This window comes from Vollenhovia emeryi, unplaced genomic scaffold, assembly GCF_000949405.1.
Source record: "Vollenhovia emeryi isolate VEMERY1.0 unplaced genomic scaffold, V.emery_V1.0 DF939263.1, whole genome shotgun sequence".
Lineage (NCBI taxonomy): Eukaryota > Metazoa > Arthropoda > Insecta > Hymenoptera > Formicidae > Vollenhovia > Vollenhovia emeryi.
Genome location: NW_011967103.1, coordinates 11,536 through 29,774, shown reverse-complemented (window position 1 = coordinate 29,774; position 18,239 = coordinate 11,536). Strand labels below are relative to the sequence as shown.

General features: G+C 42.6%; 1 protein-coding gene across 1 annotated transcript in view; it reads left to right on the top strand.

Moving 5' to 3' along the window:
* Nucleotides 1–18,155, top strand: part of LOC105559580 (espin) — a 21,932-nt gene extending 3,777 nt beyond the window's left edge. The window contains exons 2-12 of the mRNA XM_012007987.1: nucleotides 3,873–4,001; nucleotides 4,926–5,199; nucleotides 7,505–7,700; nucleotides 8,630–8,808; nucleotides 9,905–9,977; nucleotides 11,214–11,362; nucleotides 12,930–13,182; nucleotides 14,059–14,414; nucleotides 14,943–15,118; nucleotides 15,277–15,467; nucleotides 16,667–18,155. Coding sequence (XP_011863377.1) covers nucleotides 3,873–4,001; nucleotides 4,926–5,199; nucleotides 7,505–7,700; nucleotides 8,630–8,808; nucleotides 9,905–9,977; nucleotides 11,214–11,362; nucleotides 12,930–13,182; nucleotides 14,059–14,414; nucleotides 14,943–15,118; nucleotides 15,277–15,467; nucleotides 16,667–16,910 — 2,220 coding nt within the window. The 3' untranslated portion in view covers nucleotides 16,911–18,155. The remainder of the gene's footprint in view (nucleotides 1–3,872; nucleotides 4,002–4,925; nucleotides 5,200–7,504; nucleotides 7,701–8,629; nucleotides 8,809–9,904; nucleotides 9,978–11,213; nucleotides 11,363–12,929; nucleotides 13,183–14,058; nucleotides 14,415–14,942; nucleotides 15,119–15,276; nucleotides 15,468–16,666) is intronic.
* The last annotated feature ends 84 nt before the right edge of the window (nucleotides 18,156–18,239 follow it).

Here is an 18,239-nt window from a genome sequence, read left to right as displayed (position 1 = left end):
AAGAATCGTAAAAGCTAACATCTATATTAAATCTATTTTCAAGTGAAATTAGAAGAAGGAAGTTTTTGTCGACTTTCTCGAGACCGATACATTTGACTTGATGCGTGTCTAAAATCACCGATCCGACAATGAAGATGTAACGGCTATAAATCCGTGGCTTTCTAATGTTTGCCCACACGAATTCGCTTACTTCGGTAAAAATTACGGTAAAAATGTGCGAGATAGCGGGAAGGGAAGCTGCCTAGTCGGAAGCAAGACGCGTCAAATGTTACCGGCAATTACCGGTGGGCAATGAACCGATTATTAAAACAGTACGTTGGCAGTGATTTGATCGACGCGAAGAGGAGGATATCCTCCTGTAATCGCACGCAAATGCGAAGAGTTCATTACCATAATTACCCGGCACTTCGTTAAAGACTAAAGAGCTCCGCTCGCAAGATCGAAACGTACTGTTATCCTAGTTCGTTTGCACTCTGTTAAGTAAAAATCCGTTTGACGCGCCGTATGAACATTTTTCCTTTTTCGCTTTTCGGCCTTCACCCGGTTGAGCGGAAAGCGTGTCGTTGGCGCGTATCGCAACGGGATGCACGTCACAGGGAAAGGATTCGCGTGGGACGGACATTTTTTCCGGGGTGCTGCCCATCGCTGATCAGCGACATCGTGCTGTCGGGGCTGTCTGTCATTTCCTTTCTGTCATGATACATTTTCATACCTTCGTAAAGACCTGAGATGCCACCCAGGCTCACGCAATATTCTGCTCGAGAAGCCAATAGGAATGCGACAGACTGTAAAATCACAGTTGCGTTTTATCCCGTCAGTTTTGATGAGGACGAGATGAGAAATATATTTGTCGCGAGTCAAAAAAGTCTACCAAGAGGAATTTCAAAAAAAATCGACCAAACTGGCAAAATTGGTGTTTATTTTGGTCACGACGTTTCGACCCCATTTATCAGAACCCGATAAAGTGACTAAAATAAACACCGATTTTGCCAGTTTGGTCGATTTTTTAACAAATTTTCCTTGGTTGATTATCACTGGCGGCAAGAAGCTACTCAAATCGTTCAAAAAAGCCTAGATTAAAACAAAAAGCATTCTGTCTTCGAGAAGAATTTATAGCTGGAGATTGGTAAAGTGATCGTGAGAAGTTGATCGATCTTAGACGATGAGGACGGCGCACCGCGAGAGATCTCGCGGCGCGAATTTCTCCTCTTGACCGGCACGGAAATTAGAATACGCGTGTGGCCATCATTTAAATCGTGTAAATTATCTAAACCACTTTCTCGCGTGGCCAGACGACACGGGATTCGTCACTTTTATCGCTCCGCGGAGACCAGACCTCCCCCCGTCTTACGCGATCGTTCGCTCTTCTTTTGCTTCCTTCTTTCATCACGCGACCCAATTACGCCACAGGCCAAGCACATCGCATGCGAATTTGCATAACAACGTCGGTGCGACGTACAAGTGTGTTTCCGCAACGCTAAGACGCTCAGTAGAGCAAGAACTAATCTCTTGGTCACTCATCCATCTCTTTCATTTGCTTCGTATCTTTCGAGACAAATGTATCTCGGTGTAACGAACTTTATTAACTTGCGGCAAATTATATTATAAATAACATCTTCAATTGCAATGATAACGTTAATTAATTCATGACAATTGATCAAACACCGATGCTAAATAGCTAAATAAAAATTTGTACACTGATAAAAAAATATCTTAATCCAAAAAGACATTACTTTACTCAAGAAAATTATTCATTAGGTGGCTCCTAATAGCTTATTAACTTCAATTTATAAAATAATAAATAAATTGAAACATGCATTGCTTTAATTTAAGTACTTATTAAATATCAAAGAATAGATCATTTTAAATTTAAAAAAATTTTACTTTAATTCTATAAAATATTTACTAAGATATAAGTTTCACAGCGAAGAAAGTTGAATTTCTTATTTGACAAAAACAATGATTGCATTTAATAAATAATATTCTGTATCTCGTGAAATCTTTATTTGAATGTAGAAAATGTCATGATTTAAATTAATTTACTTAATATAATACGTAGGTTTACTTAAAATTTGATGTCTTTATTTAGATAGAATAAATATTTATTTCAGCAAAAAAAGTAATTTTACGTAAATCTATATATTTACTTAGTTAAAAAAATTTTTTGTCAGAGTGTAATAAACAATGCTATATCCAAGCGATGCTGCCTCTACATTTTTCGACTGACCGATAAAATCAGTTTGATTTGCTTCGCAGGAAAAGATATTCCAAAATATATTCTAGAAAAGAGCTGCCTTCTGCATTTCGTCGAGTTTAATCGGACACTCGAGTGTGGAATCTCGCGCTGTATCGACACGCGATTTCACCTCGATGAAACGAGAGCGACTGGGAAGCGGCGCGCAATTTCCACGCGTATATGGAATTACGCGGAAAGGGAGTTACGAGCCCGGTAGCTTACGGTACAGCCTAATCAGCGTGTCAGCGGGTTACCGGTCTAACAAAACGTAAAATAATCCGGTTTCTCGACTGGCGACGTGCTAAATGAAACTGGCGGGGCCTGGGATTTTGCAGAAACTTGCGGCGAACCGTGTTTCGGGCCATATGTAGACTCAATTTTCTTTTCCTCCTTCGATGGAGAGATAAGACGTCGACATCCGTCAGACGTGAAAGCGACAGACGTCCGTCACCGCTTTATGTAAATCGACTTATTTTTTTAACCGCGTTGAAACAGATTTAGCCGCCGAACATATATTTTACCGATATTCTATCGCGATTGAGCTGACTCACCGATTAATTACGCTTTCCTTTCACAACCTCTCTTTCTCTCTCTTGTTTAATTAATTTGTTTATATTATGTGAGGTAACATCAGTTTCTTCATAAGCTTTCTAATACGAGATTTAATTGTTTCCATGAATGAAGCATAGACGAGATAGGCGATATTTTATATTTTTTCACATCCCGAGTCGAAATTTTGGTACTACTTTGACACTTTTAAGGATAATTTACACCTGCTTAGCTGATCTATACATCTACATGGATCAGCAATAACCTACTTTGATGACATTAGATTTTTTTACTCCTCCCTTGAATCTTTAATTCTACAAATTTACTTTAACCCCTACTTAAAAAGACCTACTTTAATCGAAAAATGGCAAAAGTAGAAATTTCTATCAGTTTTAAAGTAAGAGTCAATTTTGTACTTGCAGTTCGACTTCTTTTATTGTCTTAGATCCTATTCCCAAACTTTGTTATCTATTCGCACTCGTTCATTAAAGAAAACGAAGAGAACTCCCTCCCCCGAGACCTTCGCAAAAATTATACAGAAGCGTTAATCGCAACCTGCGTGCTTCCACTTTCCTCCGTCGTATTACGAACCGCTTACATACGCAAGGTTACATATCTAAATAATCGCATCCTCTTGCAACAATAGTAGCATTCTCGCAACGTTCGCCGAATCATCGGCGTCTCTCTCCTCCTCCTCCCATAAAGCGAACTTTTCCGGTGAACGAGGTCAAGCACAGATTTTTGCGCAACTGCGGGTAATCGCTATTAAGCAACGGGGATTATCGCAAGTCCGCGGGAATAACGTTTGATAAATGCAATCGATTGCGGTACAATCGAGAAAACGAGTTAGAGAGATAGAGCGAACGGGAGAGAAGGGAAAGAGAAGAGAGAGAGAGAGAGAGAGAGAGAGAGAGAGAGAGAGAGAGAGAGGAAGTTCAGGCGCTTTCATTGCTCAATAAGGAAGAGGCGATCGCTTCCGTGACAGGTTCCACGGTTGGGATCAGGACCATTTCGATCTAATGGGCTTGCGGATAAACGCCGATCACCGGCGAATTTCTAATCGTACTCCATTTGTCCCGGCTTGCAGCAGGAGACCGGCAAGCCTCCTCCTCCTAATGTCACCCCGAAGATGGCCAGGGATCGTGCCGGGTCGGACTACTCAGGCCACATGAGCGACACCACCACGTGCAGCTGCGTCGCGAGCTCCATCGACAAGGTAAGGGCGCGCTTAGTGCACCCAAATGTTTGCACCGCAGTTGGCGATTTAACGTTACGTCGAGGAGACATTTATACAAGGTAACTGGACCTTCGAACAACTTTTCGAAAAAAGCGAAACGATCTTTACTTTTTCTTTCTTCAAAATACTACACTGTTAGAAAAGTATGCGGTATTTGAAACTGTAATTGCATAGTAAAATAATTATAGTCAGGAATGTAATTTTTATAGTAATTATTACTGTAATATTAGTAATAGCAACCATATAGACACAGTGATGCCAACTATTTAAAAAATTTACTATAAAATATAAGCTTTCAACTATTATTCTGCTAAAATATCCAGGTAATGAATAGTAAATTAGTTAATCATTTTTATATAGTAAATACAATCGGAATAATAGTAAATTTAACTACATTTCTATCATCCACCTTACTAATCACATGGTAAACAAAAGTGAAGTTCGGAACGTCCTCACTAGAGGGACGCGCGGTATAAGACTTTCTCGTAAGAGACGAAAACCCCATAGAGTGTTATAAATACGGATAAGTTTATACATTCGTATTATAGGGCGGGATTTGCTTTGGGTTCGTAAAAATAAGTTCTGAGAGATTTTCCGTTTCGACTATTTCGCTTATTCTTGAGAACATTGTTTATACAATGTACATACATGAATACTCGATATCGTAACATCAAGAAAATCTTAATTGGCAAGAAGCACTCGTTGCTAACTCTCTAAATGAAAACAGTGAATATTTACTGAATCACAGTTATAAGTGTAGCACTGAATTATTCAGTGATAATCCACTGATTGACTTTTAGAGAGAAAGTTTGAAAAAGACGTGGATGCAGTTCTCCTTTTTTTCTCTCTCTCTCTCCTCGCGCATTTTTAAATGTCGAACGTACGTCACTAAACACGTTGCAGTGCTCGTTACGCGGCTGCGGCATGTTCCAAGAGCCGTTCTTTTTGCATCCGCCGGGCTCTCGGCCGCGGGACGGTATCTACATAAATCCCATGAGCGCGTACATCGGCGACCCGCCCAGACCCAAGGACACGGCCGAGTCCTTCTACCTGCACAGCCCGCACGATCTCGTCTACACCAGGATCACGCGGCTGTTCGGCGATGCCGAGAAGCCGCGGAACGGCGTCGCGGCGGAGCAGCGCCATATGCCGGAGAGGAAAGACGAGACTCTGACTGGTAAGTAGCACGTCCCAGATACTTGATCGTTAACATTATAACGTGCGCTACACACGGTGTCCAGAAAATATTTCGTCGCCGATCGTCGAAAGTGAAGAGGTTTCAAGCGATCCCGAGTCGACATTTTGGTACTATTTTGACACTTTCAAGGACAATTTACATCTACTTAGCTGACCTGTACACCTACATAGACCAGCAATAACCTAGTTTGATGACATTATAGTTTTTACTCCTCCCTTGAAGCTTTAATTCTACAAATTTACTTTATCTCCTACTTAAAAGGATCTACTTTAATACTAAATTGGCAAAAGTCGAAATTTCCGTCACTATCAGTTTTAAAGTAAAAGTAAATTTTGTACTTGCAGTTCGACCTCTTTTACTGTCTTAGGTCCTACTATATAATATTAATTAAAGGTTCAACGTAGGGCCAAAATTTCGACTCGGGATTACTCGAATTTACGACAAGTCTCATCGAAATTACAATACTAATTCGTGGGTGAAACAAATGGCGATCGTTCTTAAAAAGAGCTTAAGGTAGTTATTTCGCAAAAGCATTTATGTGAGAATTGTTTCAAATCTTTACAGTTTATTCTTTACATTAATAAGTGCAAAATAAGACTGATTAAATTAAAATTGACCGTCTCAAAGTTCTGAAAAAAATGCTATGTTCCACGACATTGCGTTTGCAAACGCAAATAATGGCACATCTTATTATTTTTGAGCCTAACAGTGAGCAAGATTCGTATGAGAAAGAAATATATTATAAAGTAAAGTACAACGAATAACTGGGGAAAAAAGTCAAAATTATTGACCGTTCCATTTCAACAATATATACAGTTAAAGCTGAAAAATGGGAAGAATTGTGTAGCAGACATGAGTGTAGTGTAAGAGATGTGACAAAAGCACCTCAAACTATAATCTTTCGAATCTATTTTATAATAAGTGTATTCTTTAGAACAATATTGCATCAAGATACATCATTGTAATAATTGAGCGCTGGTTCCTGTTTCTGGAAGAAACTTTTAAGCATTACTGTCGCAAAACAACTACCTTAACTCAAAACTTGGCTATTTAAAGTAGACGTTAAATACAAGAGTGGAAGGAAGTCGGAAAAACACCGGACAACTCGAATTTAAGAATAGATCGATTTTATTCGATCGAATTATTCGCGACTGAGGTAAATCAAAGCGATAACTCCGGAACACCCTGTCTACTCCGCCGGGTCTCGATTCCACTGTGGCTCCAGGGCGACCTCGATTCGCATCCGACGTTCGGTATCATCTTTCCGTCTCTCTTTCGCTCCTCTTAACAATATTTCTTAAGCCTCAAAGATCGAGCAAATAGAACTATTTGTCTTCATTGCTCTTGCTTCATATATTGATTCCCATCGAATCTCTAAGGAGGTTGGTGACTTGTGACAAAACAGTAAGACTCGCATGCAACTTTTGCAAAATGTTATTGGCAGAACAATGCATCGGTTGTTTGAGTTTCAAGTGATTCGATCACTTAGTTCTCCCAGGAATTTAATTTAAATAAATACAGTACAAAATATAAACGGAAACATATAATTTTTCCTAAATGAGCGAGTCATAAATATCTCACATATATAATTCAAAATTAAATATTATATAAAGAAATCCAATCTTTGTAATTAAAAAAAAGTTTCATTACCTTGTGGTTGTGTCGTGCGTAAGTCGACGTCTTGTCGGACAAGAGCCGAGAGAATTTTAATCGTAATTGTCCTTCTCATTCCCGTTTTACTTTGCAAGCGTAAGTTTGATCGTTAGTTTCACGAACGACACCTGACTAGTGCACGGTAGAATACTGTAAGATTGATCTCGAGGAAAGAGAGAGAGATACTTGGGTAATTGTCAGAGGAGAGGAAAAAGCCACACACGTCGCGAACAACACGCGCGCTCCGCGAAACCGGGTTAAAGACTCGCGCGCGATTTACCGCGGATACCGTTAAGCCGTTGCTGTGCGGTCGCTCTTAATAAGAGCAATAAAAACTACGATCGACGGATCGAGCGAGTTGCAGCGCGGGACGCGTAAAAGTCGCCGGTACAGCGCGAGAGTCCAGTGGGAATTTTGTAAAATTTTTTGTATCATAAGAATGTAAATTTTATAGAAAATCGTTATAGAGATCGCAGATTTTAAGGCGATCGGCAACTCTAGCGAATCGCAAGTTTGAGCGAATTTTAGCCGAGGTAATTTGTGGAAAACTTCTCGTGCACGATGTTTTCTCGTGGAAGGCAGTTTTCTCGTGTGCGATGCGTAATATTCCGAGCGGGGCTTTGGCTTTCAGTGAAAGTGGATGTGCACATCAACAACGGTGGATTCGTCGGCCGACCGCATACCGGCAACGGACATGCGGCGCGCTCCGAGATCGCGAGGGAGTCATCGGATCATGCTTACGAGCAGATCTGCGTGAGACAGGAGGAAACGAGCAGCGTGAGCTCGTCATCGCGTAAAAAGCCGGCGGACAATACCTCCGACAGCAGGTAACACGATTTAAGCAGACCCATCGCCCGGGCGAGTAAACCCTCTGATCTAATCTCCTAAAATCAAAAGAATTCATCTAAACTTGACACCGGAGAGAATTGATGCATTTAATTCTCTCTATTATAAAAAAAGAAACAATTTTCTCTGGTTCTTAAAAAGGAAACATCGTTGCGACTGTTTGCTTTCAACTGAATCAATCGTTTTAAAGACAATATGCGTTGCAACATGTAGAATATAAAAATAATATAACGGAGAGTCGTAATACGAAAGGAACTTGAGAAACAATACAGATTGTGTACGCGGAGAGAATTTTCTCTTAAAATTTATCCTGTAATCGTGGGACAGCGCGGCATTTTGAAGAATTTTGAGTTTAAAAAAATTTTACCATACATTTTGCTGGTATGGTAAAATTTCAGAAAACTCATATAAAATTGTTCAAAATGCCGTATTGTCCCACGATTTTCAGGGTAAATTAGAAAATTCTCTCCGTGCAGTGTTTGCTATTAGACATTTTGTCCTGTAAAAGATATTATATATAAAGATGTACCTGGCGAAACGAATGTATTCCGTTAACGAGTAATGAAGTCGTTCTCGCGATACCACGAATCACACGTCAAGCTCGTAAAAAGTGATTTTTGATGAGCGCAGCACAACAAAATATCAGACACTATGAAAGCGGCCACGAAGGTGAGCAATCAACAAGTGGTACGGCGTAACTCAGTTACGATCGAAATTGTCATTACAATCGCCAAGAGATGGCTCGTTCGTGGACGCGTTCGGAGAATAGCATCGTATCGCTATTTTTCTCGCCTGTTATTTATCTCGCAGATAAGCGCGTCAGGTACTTAATCGCGGGTAGATTAAACTTAATTCCCGACGATTCCGCGATTCGTGGATCCGCGTATAGACCGTCTCTCTGACGTTTCAGTCGTTCTCGAAAAACCGACAGGCGATACAGCCGATCCAGCAGCGCCAGCGAGTCGTCGAACATGAGCAGCGAGGTCCACGGTCTCTCCTCGACGACGTCCACTCCGTCCTTATCGCGGCACAGCAGCAGCGAGCGGATCAGCAAGCCGGGAAGCAGAGCAAACGCGGAAGCACCGCACGGTACGTCGAAAACTGCCGGAAATAACTGCGGAGCTGCGTACAGAAACATCACCCGAGTGTCCCTGTGTATCATTTTATCCTTGTTGCTCGCCGTATGTTAAATAAACAAGGATAAAATCAGGGTTGGGAAGTAACTCGTTGCTTGTAACGAAGTTACAGTCACTTCTTTTTTTTGGTAACCCTAAATTAACTTCGTTACTTTCTCTCCATCTGTAACTGTAACTCAACTCGGTTACGTTTTTCCGATAACTAGTAACTAATTTAATAGTTGCATTAAGAGTTACTTTATGTATTTTTTACACCTCCACAGATTGTATTAGGCCCTGCATTTGCGCATAAACGCCTTTATCGGCGCTTTACAATTCAAACGCAGATTTGATATTTTTATTTTCATTGCAAGAAAGTGACTGCAAAGTAACGATTCGCTATTTTTGGAGTAACTGTAACTGTAACGCGTTACTTTTCAGAATTGGTAACTTGTAACCGTAACTAGTTACATTTTAGCCAAAAAAACACTGTAACTGTAACTAGATTCTTTTATAAAGTAGCTTTCCCAACTCTGGATAAAATGATACGCTGGGGCATTCGGGTGATGTTTCTGAACGCAGCCCAGGGTGACCACAGTGTCCGCTCACAAAGAATCGTACGCACGATATATCGCGCACGCACAAATTGTAACTTTGGCTTTGAATAAACAGCGAAATATCTTTCGCTCTTTTATGTGCGATCTATTGGATAATCGGTATGAAATAAGTCATCGTGTAAGAAGAAAAGAAATCGTTTCGACAAGAGAGGAAGAGTGAAAATCGGAATACGTTATTCATAAAGACAATTACAGCGGTAGAAAACAAAGAACGATTTTCTGCCTGGTGTGCGTTCGTTTGCGTTTATTACCACTACGTTCCCTGATTGCGATTGTGTGTCCGGTGAGAATGAAAACTATCTGTCTTTATGCGTCATCAAGTTACGATACAAATCGGCGCTGACAATTTTTCGCGACGGGTGACAAGGGCATTGTGGCTATCCCGCGAAGAATAAATGCGATGGCGAGAACAGCCCGCGATTGACCGGTATGCGATTCTGTTTCGGTTCGCAGAGAGGAAGGAGTCGTCCGGCGCGCAGGTGGAAAGTGAAAAGGAGATCCGTACAAATGGCAACGGCGGACCTAGGTAAGTAGGCCGAATCGATACCGGATCGAGACATGAGCTAAAGCCGCGTGAATAAAAGAAGGAAGAAAGCTCGATCGAAAGTCGATCGAACGGCGGAGCCGCTCGCTGCTCCGCGATTCGATTCGCTTCTTTCCTTTTCGCCATTGACTTTGTCCGTTTTCCTTTGAAATATCGCGCGAACGAGACGTGTTGCAAAGGCAATGTTCTCGCTGGCCATTGATTTATCAGCGAAACGAACAATCAACGGCGATCCGAATCGTACGGGCTATTGAATCGATTAGTGTTAACTCTAGACGCATTAAACTTAAATAAGGACACTCTAAATTCTCGAAGGAAGGGATCGCTTTCGAAACAAGATGTCTATCTGCGCCTCCGCCAACTTTAACACCCGTAACTGTTCAACTTTCCACATACACAGTAAAAAATGAAATGTTAATGTTAACATTTTTTACATGTCCCAAAAAGTCCACTCTAAAATTTATATTGAAATAATATTCATCGCGCGTGTGACTTTTTGACAAATTATCAATATTAATTAATTAATTTATTAATAACGTCAGTGATTTTTATTGATCGTGTCTGGCAATTAAAATTCTTATTGCGACAAAACATTACCCCATTCGGACCTGGGACCTCCCTCAATCCGTGACGGGCGTCTTAGCCAGCTCGACTGGCCCCAAAATAATGACACATCTGTTTTATGTTAATTTCACATTGAAATAACAATCAAATCTTGGTAACACAAGAAAATTTTAACATTTAAACACATAATTTTTTACTGTGTATTCTCGCTCGTCTATTATCATTGTTTGCAATTAGGTGCACGTGTCTACAATGGTTCTCCACGATTGTTACTTTCACTCGTCATAAAATTGACAAACGTTACCTAATCCCTTAATAATTTAACAGGCGGGATTTGTATTACTATTATTTATTTTTTAACGCTACGATTCAAACGCTGCAATCGACTACAATAGGATTACTTTCACTTATCTTTAAACGGGATGATAAAACGTACGTTCTTCAATTTTCTGTAATTATTCTTGCCGGAAAGATTATTGTCCTCAACTGACACACCAGTGAAAACATTCGTCCGATGAAATATAATTTATCACATTTGCACTCAAGTCGAATTCTTAATCAATGCCGTCGATCAATCAAGATTATTTAACAATAACATTTTTGCGGTATCACTTTCACGTATATCGCATCGAAAACAAGATTTTTGATCTCTAGTCCATTGAAACCACCGCCGCCGCCACCGCCGCCGCCGCCGGACGACGACGTGGTGGTCGTCCTGGTGAACGCGAAGCCGAGTGCAGACCAGGGCGCCGACAAGAAAGATGCGCGCGGAAACAGCCAGGACGGAAGGGCCGAGTCCTCTGGTGAGAAATTACGCTTCACGCCCATTTCCTCTTCGACGTCCTTTCGTTCCCTCGCGCGATTGCCTCGAGCGTGAAAGTTGCAGCTCGACTTTGGTGCACGCACGTTCACCTGACATTTCCCGCGCGCGTTCGTCGCGGAAAAACGCGTTCAATCCGAATCGGGCGTTTCACCTTGTTCGCCATTTCAGCCTCGAAGGGATCCCGGATCGAAGAAAAATCCGCTGCTTCCCACGTGTTGTGCAAAACGCAGTCATTGAAATTATTCTGCCTCTTTTACGTCGCCTCACGTCGAGAGGACGTCCTCTTGATACACTAATGGCCGTGATCTCAACATTATTCACAACAATCGCGAAAAGAGATCGCGTCGCGCGTGAACGACTTTATGGCCGGTCGGTGCTTTACGACTACCGGTCAACGCGAAGACCGTTGTGCTCTTTCAATTACTTCCTCGACAAATTTTACTTAACGAGTCGATCTGTCCTAACGGTGCCCAGTTACGGAATGTCTCGCCAGATTTCCCGAGTCGAAATTTTGGCTCTATGTCGAACCTTTAATTCTATTACATAGTAGGACCCTAAGACAGTAAAAGAGGTTGAACTGCAACTACAAAACTTTCTGCTACTTTAAAACTGATAGTGTCGGAAATTTCTACTTTTGCCAATTTAGCATTAAAGTAGGTTTTAAGTTGGAGCCAAAGCAAATTTTTAGAATTAAAGAGTCAAGGGAAGTATAAAAAAATATTATGTCATCAAAGTAGGCTATTGCTGGTCTATGTAGGCGTGTAGGTCAGCTAAGTAGGTGTAAATTATGATTAAAAGTGTCAAAATAGTACCAAAATTTCGACCCGGGTTGTCCCGACGTTTCATGCTTCCGTAATTTAATTGCCCCCGCGGTAATTGGCTCATTTCTACCGGAAAGATCGGCTCTGGACTCGTCGAGGCCACCAGCGGGCCGCCGGAGCAATATATCGGAAATGCGATAACTCCGTTATGTACAATTCCCTGTTATACCTTTATCGCCGCGGTAATTGCCTCGGCCGTGTTACGCTCGTGCGAATTACGCTTACATTTTCGGGGCGCGTGCCTCCCGACTCTTCGATACGGCATGAAGGCAATTAGCTGAATCGACCACGGCGATCAGCAATTACAGTTAAAATCGGGCAAAATGAATTCGCAGATGTTAATCAGCGCCGCGAGTTTAATTAGGCCGGCTCGGCTCGCGATCGGACGAGGGCGCGGGAAAGGGGCGGGGGAGGGAGGGAGGGGCCCCCCCGTCGCGATCTCGATTTGGGCTGCGCGCGTATACCACGGCCTTTAATTAAACTGTTAGCGGATCATGCTCAGCGGAGGTGGCCTCACTTACTAGACCATGGCGCTCACCGGGCATATAATATACTTACCTAGATTTCACTTGCCCCTCGGTAACGACCGTCATCCAGTGCTGGAGGATATAACGAGCAGCCCTCTCCTCTCTGCTTGCCTCTTTTACGTTACTCCACCCTTCTCTATCTCCCCGTCTATCCCCGTCTCTCTCTTTCTCTAACGCTGCTGGGTCGGTCTCGGAACAGCGACCAACAAGTCCGACGCATCATCCTCCGGCGAGCATCCGCAACAGCCGGAAGTGCCGGCTACCGCCAGTGCGCCGGCGGACGCGGACGAAATTAAAGCGAGCCAGGCGTCCCACCTGGTGAACAGGCACATGGTGCTGCCGTTTATACCGCCCAAGTTCGCCAACGCGGACTCCAACACCCTGCTCAAGCCGTCGGAGTACCTCAAGAGTATCTGCAAGGTGTCGTCTAAGAACAGCCTGTCGAAGGCGAGGTCAGTGATCCTTCCTATTACATACAACGGTGCCCACTTCTAACTGTTTCGTAATCCTCCGCGTGCGATTGTCTCAGTTGATCCTGACAAGTGGCGAACGTTCTTTCCGTTGCTCGTTTCCATCGAGTCAATTCCAAATTGAATACTCAAGACGCACGGTGCACACAGAGGATACCTGGAGAACCAGCGAATAACGAGAGATAAGGATTACTTTGTGTGCCGGTCGTCTACTTAGATCATCGCCTAGAAAGTGATGATTTTAAATCTACTCGAAGTGTCTCGCTTATAGTGTTTGTACGATTACTTAAACTGTACGCGCGCATCATTCTATGCAGCGTGTTACGTGCAATTTAAATGACGAAAAGTAGTTCGGCGAACATCTAACACTCTCGTGGACGCCGTGATTTGTCGTTAACGTCTGCGATTTATCGATTCAATCCTCGCGCACGTGAATTAATATCGACAATCATTTTGTAATGATCGCTCAAATTCGCTTCACGACTGATAACACGTGTGTCGCCGGTTGAAGACTTTCAGCCATGCAAAGAAATGTAAACTCATGTGCGTATTTGACTTTCTGATTGTATGCGCAGAAATGTAAGAAATCAATTTAACACGATTGACACGTTTTCCACACGACAAGGAAATACTTGCTACTCTAGGTGAGAAAACACTTCTCTGCGAAACAATTAAGATACAACATATGAAGCATAAAACATTTCCCAGTACACTTATGAAAATACGCGTACGAACAAAACGGGCGCAATGATTTTCTGATAGGTAAAACGAATTATATGCAAACAAACGAATTCATCTTCGTGCAGCGCCATTATCAAATTTTCTGCTCGCGTGACAATGCAAAAATCGCGCTCGCAGGTCAGTGGACAACTTGGACATCCAGAGCCGGAATACGGAGCAGGGCGAAGAAGAGGAGGCGGATGAAGAGGAGGAGGGGGCGCGAAGGAGCAGCGAGGAGACCAAGGGGTCTCCCACGGGCCCTCCGCCGCCGCCCCTGTCACCCTTGCAGCAGCGAGCGCGGGGGGGAAGTCAGGCCCCGGGTGCCGCCGGCGCCGGCAATGAAACCGAGAGCTCCAAGAGCTCCCCGCAACAGCCCTTAGCCACGATCAGCATCCAGGACCTCACGAGTATCCAGCTGCGACGGACCAGCACGAAGATGAACGCCACCAAGACATTCTCCGCTCCGCCTCCTCGCAGCGTGTCCATGACTAACGGTAAGTCCGCGACACACATGCACGTATAATTTAACGCGTTTGCGCGAACTCGAGCGTAAGGATCCAGAGTTGGAGCCACCTATCCGAGGAGTCCAGGCTGCAACTACGTTGCATAAGTCTACAATAGCTGATCGCGGTCAAGTATGAGTAGAATACGCGACTGTCAATTTCTTAAGGCTTAGGGCTTAAATCAGCTATTGTAGACTGGGATTTATGCAACGTAGTCACAGCCTAGACACCTCGGACAGGAGGCTTGAACTCTGCGACCTTACGCTCGAATTCGCGCAAAAGCGCTAAATTGTCAAAACGGTCAAATACGAGTAGAATACACGACTGCGATTAGTCAATTTCTTAAGACTTAGGGTTTTAATCTCTATTGTAGATGGGCACTTAGCGATTGTATATTGTTTATTCCGAGGCCATTTCACAGTGTTTCTCGCGTGTGCTGAAATTTATACAATCACCGCGAATAGAGTTTAAAAATAGAATCGCGGACAAATTCAAACAGGACTGTATCGATCTCGACAGTCTCGGAGCCGTTCTTCGTGCAAAAGACGGACCTAATCGCCGAGTTGAAGCGCACAAAGGATATACCTGGCATCAAGAAGCTGAAGGTGGAGAGGGCGCAGGTCGAGAAGACTCAAGAGCAGAACCTCATGTCGGAAATCAGCAAAGCGTTTAGCGTTACGAATTTCGTTGATCAGGTAAGAGCGCGCTTTATTTGCCATCTTTCTTGAGAAATTAATACGTACACTTGTATACAAAAAATTGCAAAACTATTTAATCCCTTTAACATGCCATTAAAATTTTTCCTCCTCTTGTATGCAGTTGAGCTGTGAAGGTATGAATCTTTTTTCCGCAGATCCCCGAAAAGGACAGCTCGGGAAACGTGATACCGATCTGGAAGCGACAGATGCTGGCCCGAAAAGCCGCCGAACGGGCGAAGAAGGAGCTCGAGGAACAAATAGCTCGAGAAAACGAGGAGAGGCGGCAGAAGGCGATTCCGCCATGGAAGCGGCAGCTTCTCGCTAAGAAGGACAACGATGAAAAGAGGTACGGAGATTAATGGATCTGTATCGATCAATCAGAAGTGCAATTGAATACTTCTCGGTGATTGGAGAAAGCCCGAGTTAATTAAGACGAGTTTTGCAACGAGCGGGGAATTGCTCCTCACGCAAAATCGTACTATCGCCGTGACTCCTTTCAAAAGAGATTCATCTCGCGCTATTACGAGATTTATTATACTACTATTATAGATTTATTACACTGCAAGATTTAAACTCCGTTTTCAGCGCGGCCGAGAGTGGGAGAGAGGCAAAGTACTACGATCGTTGCGAGTATTACAATTACTTTCGTCACAACTGGTCTCGAGTTCCTTCGTTTTGCGTCGTATGCAAAATCGCGCGATATAAATAATAGTATGCATAATATATACGCGCGTCGAAGGATTCGCTTATCGAATCCGGCGACTGACACTCTTATCGTTTCTAAATACGGAATAAATTGTTATGCGGAACGTCTCGAATTTCCGCAAGTTTTCAAATAGAACAGAGAAAACCCGAGTCGAAATTGTGTTACTATTTTGACACTTTTAAGGATAATTTCCTTAATAAATTTCCTTAAATAAAAAAAGGAAAAGATAAGGAAAAACACCTACTTAGCTGATCTATACGTCTACATGGATCAGCAATAACCTACTTTGATGGCATTATATATTTTTTACTCCTCCCTTGAATCTTTAATTCTAAAAATTTACTTTAGCTCCTACTTAAAAGGACCTACTTTGATGCTAAATTGGCGAAAGTAGAAATTTCCAACACTATCAGTTTTAAAGTAGCAGTAAATTTTGTAATTGCAGTTCGACCTCATTTACTGCCTTAGGTCCTACTATACTGGGTGTCCTGAAATTCGCGAATCAAAATACCATAGCAAGAATGTCGTCGAAAAAATAACTTTTTAATTTTTTTTTCGACGACATTCTTGCTATGGTATTTTGATTCGCGAATTTCAGGACACCCTGTATAATCGAATTAAAGGTTCAACACAGGGCCAAAATTTCGACTCGGGGAGGAAATTAATTTTTATATTTTATTGTATTGTATATCTACTCGAAATCTTGGCACTTTGCGCTACTCTATTTCCTCTATTATGTCAGTTATTAATGATTTTATTTCATCGACGATAAACAAAGTACGAGTGTAAAAACTTTTCACGCGCGTTATTCAAGCGTCGGATCATCGGTTTGATTACAGACTGAATCAGACGCCGATATCCGCGTCGACGACCACATCGACGTCGAAATTCGAGGTAACGCCGGCAAACCCGAAGAGGGACCCCTCGCCGGCGGCGGTGCCGTGCGTCATCAAGAAGGAAGAAAAACCCGAGGCCGATGAGAAGCGGGAAGATCCTGCCAAGGACGACTCCGACGACGGCCAGATTATACCTTGGCGGGCGCAATTAAGGAAGACCAACAGCAAGCTTAATATCCTCGATTAACTATTGCGAATGCTTTTTCCGTTTATCGAGAAAAAAAAGCGCGCGTGATGTAGGCGTGCAGTCGTTAACGCGCGGGTTTATGTTCCATGAAATCTTTCCGAACTTGACGGAACAATTGCCGCAACGTGGAAAGAGTGAATGTGAGGAAGAAATATCTTGCTAGTTGAGATAATAAACGAATATACGCGATGGTATCACGAAATTACACAACGGGAAGCGTGTTTTCGATACTCTCTAAGATTAGTACGCGATGTTCCGAAAGGAAAAAAAATATTTTACACGTCGCAGAATGTCCTCGCAAACCTCCTCGTCTGCGATTAACGCCGTAATGCCAAGCATATCCTGTTGATTATTGTTACGGAAATTGGGGAAGCGGAGTGGAGTTTAATAATTATTTCACGGTCGCGCAAGAACTCAAAGAACTCGTCCGCGTTTCCTTAAAAATATGGGGGAGGGGGAGGAAAAATCTTGTAACGATATTGCTGAAATATTTGTTCGCAGCAAATGTAACAGTCGTTTCGTGAAACGCGCCGAAAACGCAACTATGTGTGTTGGAACTGTGTAAAGTTAATTATCATGTGTCTTGAATTATACGCTACGTTGATATATGTACATACGAATAAGTCTTATGATTCGTTTGCATTGCAAAGCTTAAGATATATAGCCCGTTATCGTTTATTAATCGACTTTAACTTTGTTGATTATCGAAGAACAAAAAAAAATGGTGTCCCTCACTGCAATTACTGTCTCCGGCTCTGTTTCCACCGAACTCGTTGGTTCCTCGTTTACTTCGATTCGCTTGCTTCAACGGACGTTTAATCGCGCGGAGATCCGCAGAGACAGTTGGTGATCTAGGCCTAATTAATCGTGTCGGAGGGAACATCAGCAGCGTGGTGAATATGCCTTGGTAACTACCAATTACAGTCATTAGAACGCTGAAGCGACAGATCAGCGAATTAATGCTGACGTTGATTAATAACTGCAACGTCACGATAACGCCTGGTGCGTTACAACATATCGCTCGGACAACAGTTATCTTCCGCCACTTCACGAAGATTTATCTCTTCGTGAAATAACGGAGCAAGGAACGCAGGCGAGATATTTTGAGCGTGGAATTATACTTAACCCCTTAACTGCGATATCACTGGAACGCGACTCCACGATAGGTCACCTAAGAAAGATGGCGTGTATATAACTGATGTTTCTATATAATATTTGTATAATTAATAACACGTTGAAATTGTATAACGCTTGGTTATTTCTCCCGCGTTGTTGCTGGAATTGAACGAGAGCTCGCAAAATCCGAGATATAACTTCGGCAAACGTAGA